We start from the raw sequence: 13,737 nt of genomic DNA, 5'->3' as shown, positions 1-13,737 counted from the left end.
TATGAATTTCATGTTATCTAAAATAATCTGGTTTTAAATTATATTTCATTTGTTCTTATTCATATGGCAGAAGTAAAAATGAAATCACTTTATAATGTAATCAGCCATTAGCTTAATCTCCTTTCCAATAAAACTGGTACTGAAACAGAATTCTATCTCTATGTTTGGAAGTGTCTTTATGTTCTTTTAACTATAGATTCAAACATAATACAAATTGTCTTTAACAATTTCTAACAATATTATTAAAAAAATAGCTTAGCCCAGCATGGTAGTGCACACCTATAATCCCAGGGAGGCTGAGGCAGGAGGATCACGAGTTCAAAGCCAGCCTCAGCAAAGGCTAAGCAACTCAGTGAGACCCTGTCTCTAAGCCCTACAAAAAGCACTGAGGATGTGGCTCAGTGGTTGAATGCCCCATAATTCAATCCCTGATTACCCCCCCGCCCCAAAATTATATGTACACATTATAGAATACTACATTACCTGTTAACAGTTTTCAAATAGCTGAAAACGTTGGTGAAGTCTAAAGAACATAGGTACATCTTGTTTATATTTATTTATACTTACATCTATTAAAAAAGCATCAGTAAATTTAAAACTAGATAATGAATATTTCAAACTGTTCCGGGTTAGGGATAAAATATTTTACTTGAAATTATTAATATTTGTAAGCTTTCCATTAATTTAGGGTTATTAAATGTATAACATTTCTAATTATGAAAATGTGAAAGTATTAATCTATTCTTTCAAACATCCTTTATTATATACCTAGAATGAGAAAGGTGATATACTAAGCTCAAAGAACAGAACCATGAACAAGTTCAGGGCAGTTTGTTTCCACATATACTGTGAAAAGATAGCTCCATGTATAACTTTAATATGTTTAGAAAAAAATTGGGATCTGAAGGGAGCATCTGATATCTTATTAGAAGTTATTGTTCCTTCAGCTTTATCTGTCAGTATAATAAGTTCTGAAAATATTCTTTTTAGAGATGGCCCATTTCTATCCTGACATGTGTACAAAGGGCAGACTGGTTTTGGCCTCAGGCAAAGATTGATTTATCATGTTTCTTTTGAACTAAAATCGATCCCTCTGCATTTTTTTCACTTTAAAATTACTGTTAAACATCTTAAGCATAAATATAGTACTTAACAGAAAAAAAGCATTAAAAGAAAGATCTAAGAGGGAAACATAAAAAGAAGTAGTTCCATAATAATGTGATTCATCAGAAAATGCGTAATGTACAATACTATTTTATGATATAAAATTACTATAGGAAAATGAGACATATATACATAAAATTAGATGTCTTTTCTTATTTGTAAGAAAAGCAAATTATCGACATAATTTATTGAAAACTGGGATTGTTAATGGAAAAGAATGTAGGCAAAAGTTTCTGCCTTTTTTTCATCTTCTTGTGTTTTAGGAAGATTTTTGAACTATTCTAATAATGAGAAAATGTCAATTACTACAGAGAATTCTACAGATAAAATGATTGATAAAATACTACTTTCAAGTTATTATGAAAGTACATAAAATGTGTGTTTATAAGTTATTTTAAACATGAGTGTCCTTTCTTTAACTTGTGTTAGTTACATTATTGCTACAACATGAGACATACAATATATCTACAAAAGCTTAAATCTGCTAGACAATAAAGAAAAGATAATACATTTTTGATAGTAAGTTGTATATGTGTTGTATATTGTGACACTATAAAGCTGTATATTATACTGTGTTTTAGAAATAGCTCAGAGGAATATGAAAACTTAAAAATGCAAATCAAGGAAATGCAAAATAAATGTAATGCCTTTAAGTAGATTAGCATCATCATTAACTTCTTCATTATCATAAGCAAAAATGAAGCATAGGGGTGCATTTCTTAATAAAATGCTCAAGTTTGGACCTTTAAAACCCAACATTGAAACATGTTTAAAAGTATATAAATAGAAGAAATGAACTGTGTTATTAGATACTCTGTGATTATGTTGAATTAATATTTAAAATCCTTAACAATGCATATTTAACTGTGGTTATATTAGAGAACTCTCAAAATTGAACAAAACCTGGTGATGTAGGACTGTAACCCCAACTATTCAGGAGACTAAGGCAGAGAGATCTCAAGTTCAAGTACATCCTGGGCAAATTAAGGAGACCCTATCTAAAAATAAAGTTTAAAAATACAAGGCCTCAGGAATGTAATTCAATGACAAACTGCTCTTCAGTTCAATCTCCAGTACACCCTCCAATAACAACAAAACAAAACAAAAAAACCCAACCTCTATTAATTGCAACTGAAATTTTCTATGTAGTCAAATTGCAATTACACTGGTGAATAGTTATTTATTATAATATTACCATCTGAAATACATTTCTATCAAATTATTCAGTGCAATCTGAATATATTATTGATAACACTAAAAATAATTAAAAGTCAATATTTTCTTTAATCCTTTATTAAAGTCAACTTCAGTCTTAGCAGGTAGTATTATCAGTGATCCTAATTTAGAGCACAGGTGAAAACTGCCTATCACAAGTACTCAACAAGTTCCTGCAATCTAAAGGACAGAATGGATGGTGATGAAGAAATACCTAATTTGATTCCAGTAATCATGAAAAATAAGTAGTCAGTCTAATTTAGGGACAGAAAAATTAAGAAAAATAAGAACAGAAAAACAAGAGGAAACTCTTTTCCACCCAGGTTTCCACATGCTTTTTTTTGGGTGTGTGTTTGTGATCATTAAATCATTAAATAAAATTCCTCAGCACTAAATCTCAATAGCAGTGTTCCTTGGCACTAGTCTCTGTATCTATCCTGACATTTCTGATCAATCTATTAAGAAATCTGAAAGTCGAACTTTGCTAATTTTCAATTTCAGCAATTACATACAACTTAAACTTGTTACCATGACCACATGTGAATGTGAGACACTGAAAACCAATTGAAATAAAGTAATGAATAAAGGGGGGGAAGGTATTAAAAATCAATTTGGGGTGGCATGGTAGAGCACACCTACAATCCCATATATTTGAGATGGTGTAGGCAGGAAGGTCATAAGAGCCAGCCAGTACAATTTAGCAAGTCCCTGTCTCAAAAAGTAAAAGGGGCTGGACATGTAGCTCGGTGGTATAGTACTTGTTTAGCATGTGTAAGTTCATGGGTTCAATCTTCAGTACCTCAAAAACAAAATCAATTTTTATACTAATATATCACATAATAGTGTCAATTAAGATAGCTATGAACTTTATTTTGGTGACTTAGATGTGCAAGGAAATTTAAACTCCATCTATTCCTTAAAAGAAAACTCTAATTTATTGTTTATTGGAAGAGTTATTGTTAAAGATGAAAAGCATGCTTCTAGCTAGAAACTGTGAGACATTCAGATATTCCATTAACAGAAACCACATTGATAAGTTCATTCTTTTTCTTGGGCATAACTCTCAAAGTTCTGAAAGACAACCTTTCAAAGTACAGGATTTTTTTAATACCACCAGACTGAAAGCATTTTCCTTCCTGCATTAACAGGAGCTTTGGGGGGACATCTACATTCAAACCATAACACTTGATGTAGAAAAAAAAGAAGTAAGACACTTAGTAGGGCTGGAATTGTATGACACAGAGAGATTCATAGTAGGAAAAGTGATTGGAAAGAATATCAGTAGCAAACCACATGCAGACTTGCTAAATTATTGGATACAAGACTGTTTAAGGTCACAATTCCAAACAAATACCCAAGAGAAAAAGGAGAATTATTTAACTTATTATAATACAGTAGACACTTTGTCAGGATAAAAATTTGAAAAATACTCCAACAAAAGAATTCACAATATATTTGTGAAGATCATTCAAAAAACATAAAAAATATAATTAATTATATAAGGAAGTCCATAATGATATTGCATAATCCTAAAGAAAGGGATAGATGCTAAGATTTCAAATAATGGACATAATGTCATGGAGTTTTGATATTTCTTTGGTAGATAAACTTAACTGGAAATGGAAGGATTATTTAGAACTTAATACCAGGGATTCTGTAAAGAAATATCTGAAGCTGCTAAAAGTGACAGAAGCACACAACACAGGTTTAGGTGAGGTGAGATCAATTCCATTTAATTTTAAGTAAACTTCTCAGGTAGTACTTTAGAAGCAATTCATGAAAGATTATGTACATGAGAATAAGGAGCTTGCACCTGCTATTTTGTGTGTATGTGGAGCAGGGCAGTTTTGAAGAGATTGTTTCCAAATAGGAGAGATTGTTTCCAAATAGGAAAGATTATAGATAGGGAAATGCAGGCTTGAATAGCCATTGGGAGGACTTTGGGAATTGCTATTCAGGAAAGTTTCCACTATCTCAACCTTCTCTACAATGGGAATTGTTCTCTAAAGCGCTGAGAAAAGGCACCTTGCTACTCAAGACCCTCCAGGGGGCACTTATCAACCATTTCAACTGTAGCAGTTAAGGCAATAGATTTCTGAAGGGCTCACTTCGAAGTTATTCCACTTGTCCATTATTTACATATCTACCTGCCAGTGGAGAATAATACCTATTTCTTTTCCAAGATTTCCTCTTATTAGCAAACTATAAACCAGAATCCACTGGGGAATGAGTTACTAGGAAATGAAATTCTTGGCATCTCCTACAAAAGGCAGAAAGATGAACTTAGAAGTGAATAGCAGTGAAGATTGGTGGGAACAGACTATCCAGTAGGAAAGGAAAGATCAAAAGATTGAAACAGACTCAGGATTTTGCATCTATCTTTATCCAAAGAAAAGTTCAATTCTGAAATTATAGTTTCATATAATACTTAACTTAAACAACTGATTATACTTCTCAAATTTTAAACATAATGAGAAACATTTAAATATTGTTATTTCCAATAAAAATGCATTCTATTAAATACATAAAGCATCAATTGTCATGCCTTAATTTTATTTAGCTACTGGCAACCATTTTTTTTCAATTTGTCTTCTTATGACATGACTATGAAAAACTTTCCATTCTTGCTATTCTTATCTGTTTTTGTCACTCTTTAATGCTTTTAAAATGTGATATCCAGAATTAAATAAGGGTCTCATAATAAAATATAAGTAGAATACAGTAGAACTGTTTCAGTCAATGATTTTGATACTATCTTTATATTTATTCAGCCAAAGTTTAAAATTGTGTTTTAGAATTAGTTTCACACGTCTGCCTAATCTTGGGCTTGCAATCAAAATTTTCCAGTATTTTGCAAATGAACCAATGTCAAGCTAGGTCACCTTCCCTGGATAGATGTTGGAATAATTAACACAAAATCAATAGCTGTCACCAAATAAATGAGTGAAATTTGCAAAGGGAAGATAGCAAATCTTATGAAAGAAATACAGAAAGCAAATTAATGTCTGATCTTTGAAGATGGAGTTCACAGCTGAAGAGTTTATCAAAAATTGAAATTAGGCCAGATAAATATTATTTATGAAACAAAATTTGAGCCAGTAAAGAAGTTAATTCCATTTTATATATAGTAGAACAAATGGGGTGATTTCCTATCAAAACAGTTAAAAGGAAAAAGAAAATACAGCACAATAGATCTGTTTCAAAGCACAGATTGAATAGATTGGATGAGACATATGCCTGATTATACAAGGATCAGAGGCAAATATGTGACGAGAAATTGTAATATCAGATGCAAAATACTAATTTTAAAGTGTAAGAATCAAGGGAAAAGAGAGATCTAGGAAAATAAATAGTAAATTTTCTCTCAAAGAGTGTGACCATGAGCTACTGCAATATGGTGGAACACCATGGCTCAAAAATAATTTGAAATCATTTAAATTTCAACAGATATTACACAATACATAAGCAATATAGATTTTCAAAAATAAATTAAGATAGAGATATTTGGAATGTGCATCATCTTAGAATGGTTTGTATTTGCTTTAAATATATTTTCATATAGAATATATCTTTTAAAGTCTCCAAAAATACTGGTGCTTTTGAGTGAGAAATTATTGAACAATCCAAGCAGCTGCAAGAAAAACAGTTTTATTACTAAATTAATAATTTTAAACTGGACCAGAAGGGACCATCATCCCTCTGGTTATGGAAGCATATTGTTCTTCAGTTTAGCTAAGCCAGGAGCTTCTAATTGTAATGAAATGAGCCTAATTAAATGACAGCAGATGGACTTTGATATTTTAGTTGATGAAGTATTTGTTTACACTGATTTTTTATGGTTCATATAATTTCAAAAGTAGTACTGTGCCCAGTCATGGAATACTACTGAAAAAGGATTTGACAACAGAAATACAATTCATGAATCTCCTTTTCATTTCTCTATTTTCATCCAATGTAATCTGCTTAAAGTATTAAAGAATAAAATGAAAATCATATTAAAACTCTATTTAGAATACTTTCATGTAGATGTCACCAGTGATTTGAAAATCAAAGTCTGAGTTGTGAAAGAAACAGAAACCTTAAAGATTAATGAGATCTATCTCCAATAAATTATTCCCTTGAGTTGAAAAGTTATATAATACTTTACAAATTGTTTTTTTTCAATTTATAACGATCAAAATTTAATAATATTAGCAAAAATAACACTTTCAAAATTGGCTAGCATTTATATAAGGTTTACACTAAGTCAGAAAATAACATTAAGTGCTTTTACAGTAATTATTAGATGCTTTTAGAGTAATTGTTTCTACACATAAAATCAGATGGGTATCAAACTGTTGTAACAGGTTACTCTAAGATATCAGAATGAGAATTATCAAAAAAATACCATAATGTTCACACATATAAAGTATACAATTTGAATTACTTTTAGAATGTCTATAATGCTGGTAAAAATGTTTGTGTGTGAAGAAAATCAAACAAAAATTATGAAATAGGCTTAATTTATTTTACAAACATCTACTGAGTGATATTCACTAAAACTTTTGAATTATAAAAACAGTGTTGAAAATCAAATTTGTAAACAAAGAAAAATTATTTTATGAAACTAAATATTTAGTACAGAAGTTCCCAAGATTTCTGGAATTCAATATTCACTATATAATATACAGTGTAGCTTTAAATTTTTCTCCACATATCATGTAGGCAAAGCTGTAGCAAACATAATGTGCTATCATGGAATGGTTGAAAGATAATACAGAAGAAAACATTAAAAAAAAAAATCAGCAGCTATAGCCAGGCACAGTGGCACATGCCTGGAATCCCAGTGGTTTGGGAGGCTAAGGCAGGACGATCAAGAGTTCAAAGCCAGGGGCTGGGATAATGGCTCAGAGGAAAAGGGCTCATGCATGAGGCACTGGGTTCAATCCTCAGCACCACATAAATATAAAATGTGTCCACCTATAACTAAGAAATAAATATTTTTAAAAAAGAGTTCAAAGCCAGCCTCAGCAAAGATAAGGTGCTAAGCAACTCAATGAGACCCTGTCCCTAAAAAAATACAAAATAGGACTGGGGATGTGGCCCAATGGTTGAGTGCCCCTGAATTCAATCCCTGGTACCCCACCACCACCAAAAAAAGTCATCAACTATGGAATTGGGTGTAAAAAGATACATATAATGTGGCAATTAAGAAAAATCGGTTTATACAACTTTCAAATCCCAAATAGTAAGTATTAATACTTACATTGCCTGTAAAGTATAAATAAATCCATAAAATCAATTATAAAGTATATCACATAGTTTATCTTTATGTTGAGATTATGAGATATGACTATGGTAATATATCCCATGTAACAAATAATGAAAAAGTGCTAAGCATACAAAACTCATTTAAACTTAAAAGTTGTTCAATGTTGCCACAGTAATTATTTTCACCCTTGTTCATACAGTGTATCTATTATTAAGATATTAACATCCTTACCATGGTGTAGCTGTGGGCCACTTTCATTAATTCGATACACCCTTGAGCATCTGCGAATGCTCGGATTCCTAAACAGTTAGATGGGTGCAGAAGCTTCATGAGGAAGTGGCAGCACACTTCCACTACTTGAGGAAGCTGAAGAAGGCATGCTGCAGCAAGAAGGTTTTCAATGGTGTCTTCTTTCAATTCCAAGCAACCTAAACATAAGACAATTATGAAACTCTTGAGTTTAACAGGCATTGCTCTATTTCTCAAAACATTAGCAAATCTACTAGAAGGACTGAGATAGATTGATAATCAAGATAAATATGACTCAGAAAAGGCGAGTAATTATTTTAAGTACTTTGTACTTCTTCATGCAATGTTCAAAATTATCCAGTAAATATAAATGCAGTTTTACCTACAATATCTGTACCCATGTCAGAGCAAAATTATGGTTCTTCCTTTAGTTATAAAATAAGACCAAAGAGAAATATGGTTCAAGCTATGTTTCTTCAAATTTAGGGGATCAGAGGTTCACTACATTCCTGAAATATGCATCCATTTGTGTCTGAATATGAGGATAATCAAGATAGGTACATAATTGTATATATACATATGCTTCAGATTTCTAATATGGTATTTAATTCACTGTATCAATGACTCTAATTGTCTATAATATTTCTTTCCTTTTGGTCAGTTATATTAGCCGCAATACATTACCTCTTCTGTCTTTACTTTTTTTCTCTTTTTTTCTAACTTTCAGAAAATGGGGCTATTTTTGAGATGTTTAGGACTCACCCTTGAAACATTCTGGCTTACCTATATGGGGTTAGATTGCAATTAGTAATGCAATGTCTTTATGGTTTTACTTTCAGATTTTCTAATTATATTTGAATGGGTTTTGGTTAAGTCATAGTCTCAGAAATGGTTTATTCTATTTTGTGCCATAGACTAGTGGTAGCCCTTTATTAGAAATATCTTCACTAATTTTTCTGAAAACAGAACCAGACCACATTTCCCTTGATTTATACGGGACATAAGTTTTTATTCTGAACCATGAGCAGAAAGAATGGATGTTTGTTACCAACAAACCAACACATTCAGGATAGATCTTCATAGTGTATGCTCTCCTTCACTCTAACAGCTATTAAATGTGATAATAAAAACCAAATGGATGCAAATTATACAAGAAAGAGCCAAAGTCCTGAATCAAAACCTGGAATCACTAGATTGAGCTAATAATACTCAAATTGTATTTTAATAATATACTTAGTATTTGAACATATATATTAACCTCTGCAGCCTCATTTACTCTGTTGTAGTTTTCATTTTAATTAGCTAGAACCTGTAATTATGTGAACATTTTTATACTATACGTTATTTTTCCTTCTGTCATTACTACTTTTTTTTTTGCTAAATGAATAAAGATTTTCAGTGAATTGCCTCATTAAACCATTATTTAGAGATCAAAATATTTTTCTGGATCCCTATTAATGAACACTATAGACCAATGGTAATGGGTAGATATTTTTAGGAGTATAATTATTTCATTAAACTTATTTAGAAATTACTGGCATTGCTGAATATGAAGATATATGGTATCATTAGTACTGGAAAATTATTGCCCATTTTTATCTAAATGATTCTTAATTTTCTCTTAGAGAATATTTCCTAAGGAATATAAATTGGAACACCTCATTCTCTCCTCCCTGTCTGTAAATTTTTTCATAGCTTCCATTCACTAATTCTTTGTAATATCTAACATTTTATTTAGCCCTCATTTTTAGAACAGCAATAGAGTTTGTTTGTTGGTTTGTTTATGTATTGGTACCAGGAATTGAACTCAGGGACACTCAATCACTGAGCCACATCCCCAGCCCTGTTTTTATTGATTGATTGATTGATTAGTACAAGGGATTGAACTCAGGGGCACTCAATCACTAAGCCGCATTCCCAGCCCTATTTTGTTTTTTTATTTAGAGACGGTGTCTCACTCTGTTGCTTAGTATCTTGCTTTTGCTGAGGTTGGGTTTGAATTCAAGATCCTCCTGCCTCAGCCTCCCAAGCCACTAAGATTACAGGCATGTGACATTGCACCCAGCAATAATATTTATTTTTATTTTTAGAAGTGATCTTCATGAGAATTACTTGTGCAACAATGTGTGTAATATTTTTATATCCACCTTCAAATCCATAGATACTTCCTTGGGTTTGCTCATTTTGACTCAGGATGTCAAATGCTGTTCATCCCTGACTTCTTAACAGTTTATCTAACCTTCAATTCTAGAAGTACCTTCCATTTGAATTATTCACTTTATAGCATTTCTAATTAATTAATACAACACAAACTTTTGTTACTAAAAATAAATATACTTAATATCTTCCTTTATTATTCATTTGTTTTTCTGCTTTCTGTCTTCATATAACTTCACCATATTTAACTTTGGTTATAATTACCTAAATATAAATATGTATGAATCTTAGTTAAAATGGGAAACTGTGAGAATTTTAGTTGTTTTTCTAAGAAAATAATGATCTGTGCTATGCTCATTTCCAAGTCTTCTAAATACTGAAGTTTGAATTATTCAAGTTAGTTTTATAAATAAAATGTTTTGTTTTTCACACCAAAGTTTTTATTCTGGAATATTTTTCACCTTCATTAATTTGTAAGAATAATATAAAAATACTCATATGCCCTTCATCTACCTTCACCAAGTGTTAGGTATATATGTATGTGTACATTGATGCTATACTTGTAAAATTATCTGAAAATTAATTTCAGCCATCATATTTCAAACTTAGGTGTTTCTGCATGTATTACCAAAAACAAAGATATTCTCCAGTTTAGTGGCAATGTAATTATCTCATATGAAACTGATGCAAAATTATTTGCTCCAACAACATTTTCACAAAATGTTCAACTAATATGCTGTATATCTTTATTTTTTTAAATTCATGATCTAGTCAAGGATTACACCTTATATTTAATTTCCTTCACCTTTTTTAGTTTAGAAAGTTTCCCAGTCTTTTTGTCATGCATGGTATTTATTTTGGTGAAGAATGCAGAAAGTTGTTTGTAGAATTCCCCAGTTTGTTCTTATCAAATAATTTCTCCATGATGGAATTTTTTTTTAAAAAAATTTAAATACCTATATTTTGTTTATTTATTTTTTATGTGGTGCTGAGGATTGAACCCAGGGCCTCACATGTGCTAGGCCAGCGCTCTACTGCTTAGTCACAACCCCAGCCCCATCTCCATGATGAAATTTGGTGAAATACTTTTGACAGGAATATCACTGATCTTATACATTTTTAATGCCCCTTCAGGAAACTCATGATGTCAGAGTGTCCCATTGTTGGTGGCACTAAGCTTAACACCTTTCCTAAAGGAGTATGTATCTGCCATATTTCTTCATTTTAAAGAAACTTCTTTCTTTATAATTGATAAGAAATCTGCTGGATGAGAAATAGTTTTCCTTCCATACAATGACATTTCACCCATAACCTAACATGTTTAATAGATAAAAATGATTATATTTTATTTATGAGTTTCATTGAAAGAGTAAGACAGCAAAGGAATGTAAAGCAGGCTTCTAAGTGTAGAAAGGACTGATGAAGAAGAAAATAAAGAACAGATGAAATTAAGGTAATAATTGAAAGAGACTACATGTAATGTAAAACAAAGATACTGTTCATTATATATTAATTTTCAATTAAATAACTTCATTTATTTTATATGAGGGATGTTATATCAGTAAGAATATTAACCTTGTTATTTAAAACTGCAAGATTTCAATTAATTTGCATTCAGATATTATCAAGTAGCAGAAAACTGAGAACTGTAGGTCAATTCAGAGGGAGATGTTTGCTTATAGCAACAAAATTCTCTAAGGAGTTTATCACAGAATGAATAACATTATCATGCAATAATGTTGTCAAATAAAATCATTATCTAAAGTTGAGAGACTTATACCAATTTGAATTAAGACTAATTACATCAGTGCTAATTATTGATATAAAGTTTTATAAAATACATAGAGAGCACCAAAAACAGTATTCTATAAGTTGTAAAAACCTATTTTTATATCAATCTTAGTTTATTTATGAAATATTTATAAACATAAGTTAAAATAGTGAACACATTGAAATCTGCTATTTACAGGTAATTGATCCTAAGTCTAGTAAGTTTTAATTTTATATATGTATCTTCAATATATTTTCATGATTTAAGACCTTCAGAAGGATTTTTTTTCTAAATTGTTCAATAAGGCAGCAAGAAAATCAGGTGAAAGGAATAAACACAAAAGATACAGCTTTTATAGATTACATATAACTATGATTTTAGAAGATCAGGAGGTGACTTTCCTTAGTTTTATTTACAATTTGTCTCAGTAGATTTTATTCAGAACAACTAGCACAGTGGGCCTGGGCTGCTGTACTTGAAAATAGCTGCCTATAAGATGTGATTAACTGGGATCTGAGTTCTTACATTTCAAGAGGATTCACACCACTAATTGATATGAAAAGCTCACTGTGCCTAAACTGTTTGTACATACTGTGTGGTTTATGCTGAATACCTGTTTCCTTCTGAGAGTCTGAAATAATGTTATGTCTAGACAGTAGCAGTCTGTATGATGCACAACTAATAAAACTCTGCATACTATGTCTCTGGTTGGCTTCCCTGGTTGGCACTTTGTCACAACTCATTAAAGGGGGAATGCAGTGTATCCTGTAGGACTCAACTAGAATGGGGCCCTTGGAAATATGTGTTTGGTTTCCTCTGGATTGCATTCCATGGGCCTTTGCCCTTTCCTGACTATGTGTTTTCTTCCATAATTAATCATAGCCATTAGTATGCAGATTCTTGATAGTTATTCTAGCGAACTACTGAACCTGGTAACCTCCCAACACATTATTCTAATCAGAAGAGTTGTGGTAGAAGACTAGAAGATCACTATAGTTAATATTTAATTCACCAATATTAAATATAGATTTATTACAATCATATTCAAATATAGAATTATAAAATCTATATTTATAAACACAGACTTAATACAATCATATCTCAGGATATACTTTTGGACATTTTAAAACCAGTTCCATAAATCATATGGAAATATAATGAACCTAGAATAGCCAAAACAATTTTGAAAAATAACAAAATGACACTAGCAACACTACCTGATTTTAAAACTTAATACAAAACTACAGCAATTAAAGTTGATTGGTATTGGTCTAAACATATGTTTAGAACAATATGTCTAAACATATAGGTCAAAGAAAGAGGATAATTTTCAGTTATAAATTGACAAGTCACATATGAAAAGATACAAGGCAATTCACTTGAAAAATGGATACTCTGAAAAAGAATCCATATACAGAAGAAACATATACTGCAGTCTAAACCCTCACAACATGTAAAATACATTCAAGATGAATCTAAATGTTAAACTTTGGACTATAGATCTTTAATTAAATAATAGGAGAACATCTTTAGGTTAAACATTTTTTACGTTAACTATCAAAAACAGCCCACAAAAGAATAAATTGACAAGTTTGACTTCACAAAAATCACTGCAAGAGACATACTACAGAAACAAAAGGTGAACCAGACTGGAGAAATGTTTACAAATCTTATATCCGATAAACCATTAGAGCCAGAAAATACAAAGTACTCTCAAACTTCATTAGAGAAAACTTAATATGGGGCAAATGATTTAAACAATGTTGTCACAAAAGTGGGTGTATGAATGAAAGCTGCTGACTATCACTATTGTTTTAGGGAATTCACATTAAAAACACAATGAGAGACACTAAGCCTCTATGAGAAACTCTACTGGGAATGTAAAATTGCACAATTGCTTTGGAAACTACTTTTACCTCATCTGACTCAG

At 31.1% G+C, this 13,737-nt stretch overlaps 1 protein-coding gene across 1 annotated transcript in view; it reads right to left on the bottom strand.

Annotated features, from left to right (window-relative positions):
- The window catches only part of LOC144250993 (kelch-like protein 1), a 380,194-nt gene that overhangs the window by 212,216 nt on the left and 154,241 nt on the right, over positions 1–13,737 (bottom strand). The window contains exon 4 of the mRNA XM_077794136.1: positions 7,862–8,058. Within this exon, the coding sequence (XP_077650262.1) occupies positions 7,862–8,058 (197 nt within the window). The remainder of the gene's footprint in view (positions 1–7,861; positions 8,059–13,737) is intronic.

The sequence above is a fragment of the Urocitellus parryii genome, chromosome Y (genome assembly GCF_045843805.1).
Source record: "Urocitellus parryii isolate mUroPar1 chromosome Y, mUroPar1.hap1, whole genome shotgun sequence".
Taxonomy (NCBI): Eukaryota; Metazoa; Chordata; class Mammalia; order Rodentia; family Sciuridae; genus Urocitellus; species Urocitellus parryii.
The sequence above is the reverse complement of the archived record's forward strand: the minus strand, read 5'-3'. Positions and strand labels throughout refer to the sequence as shown.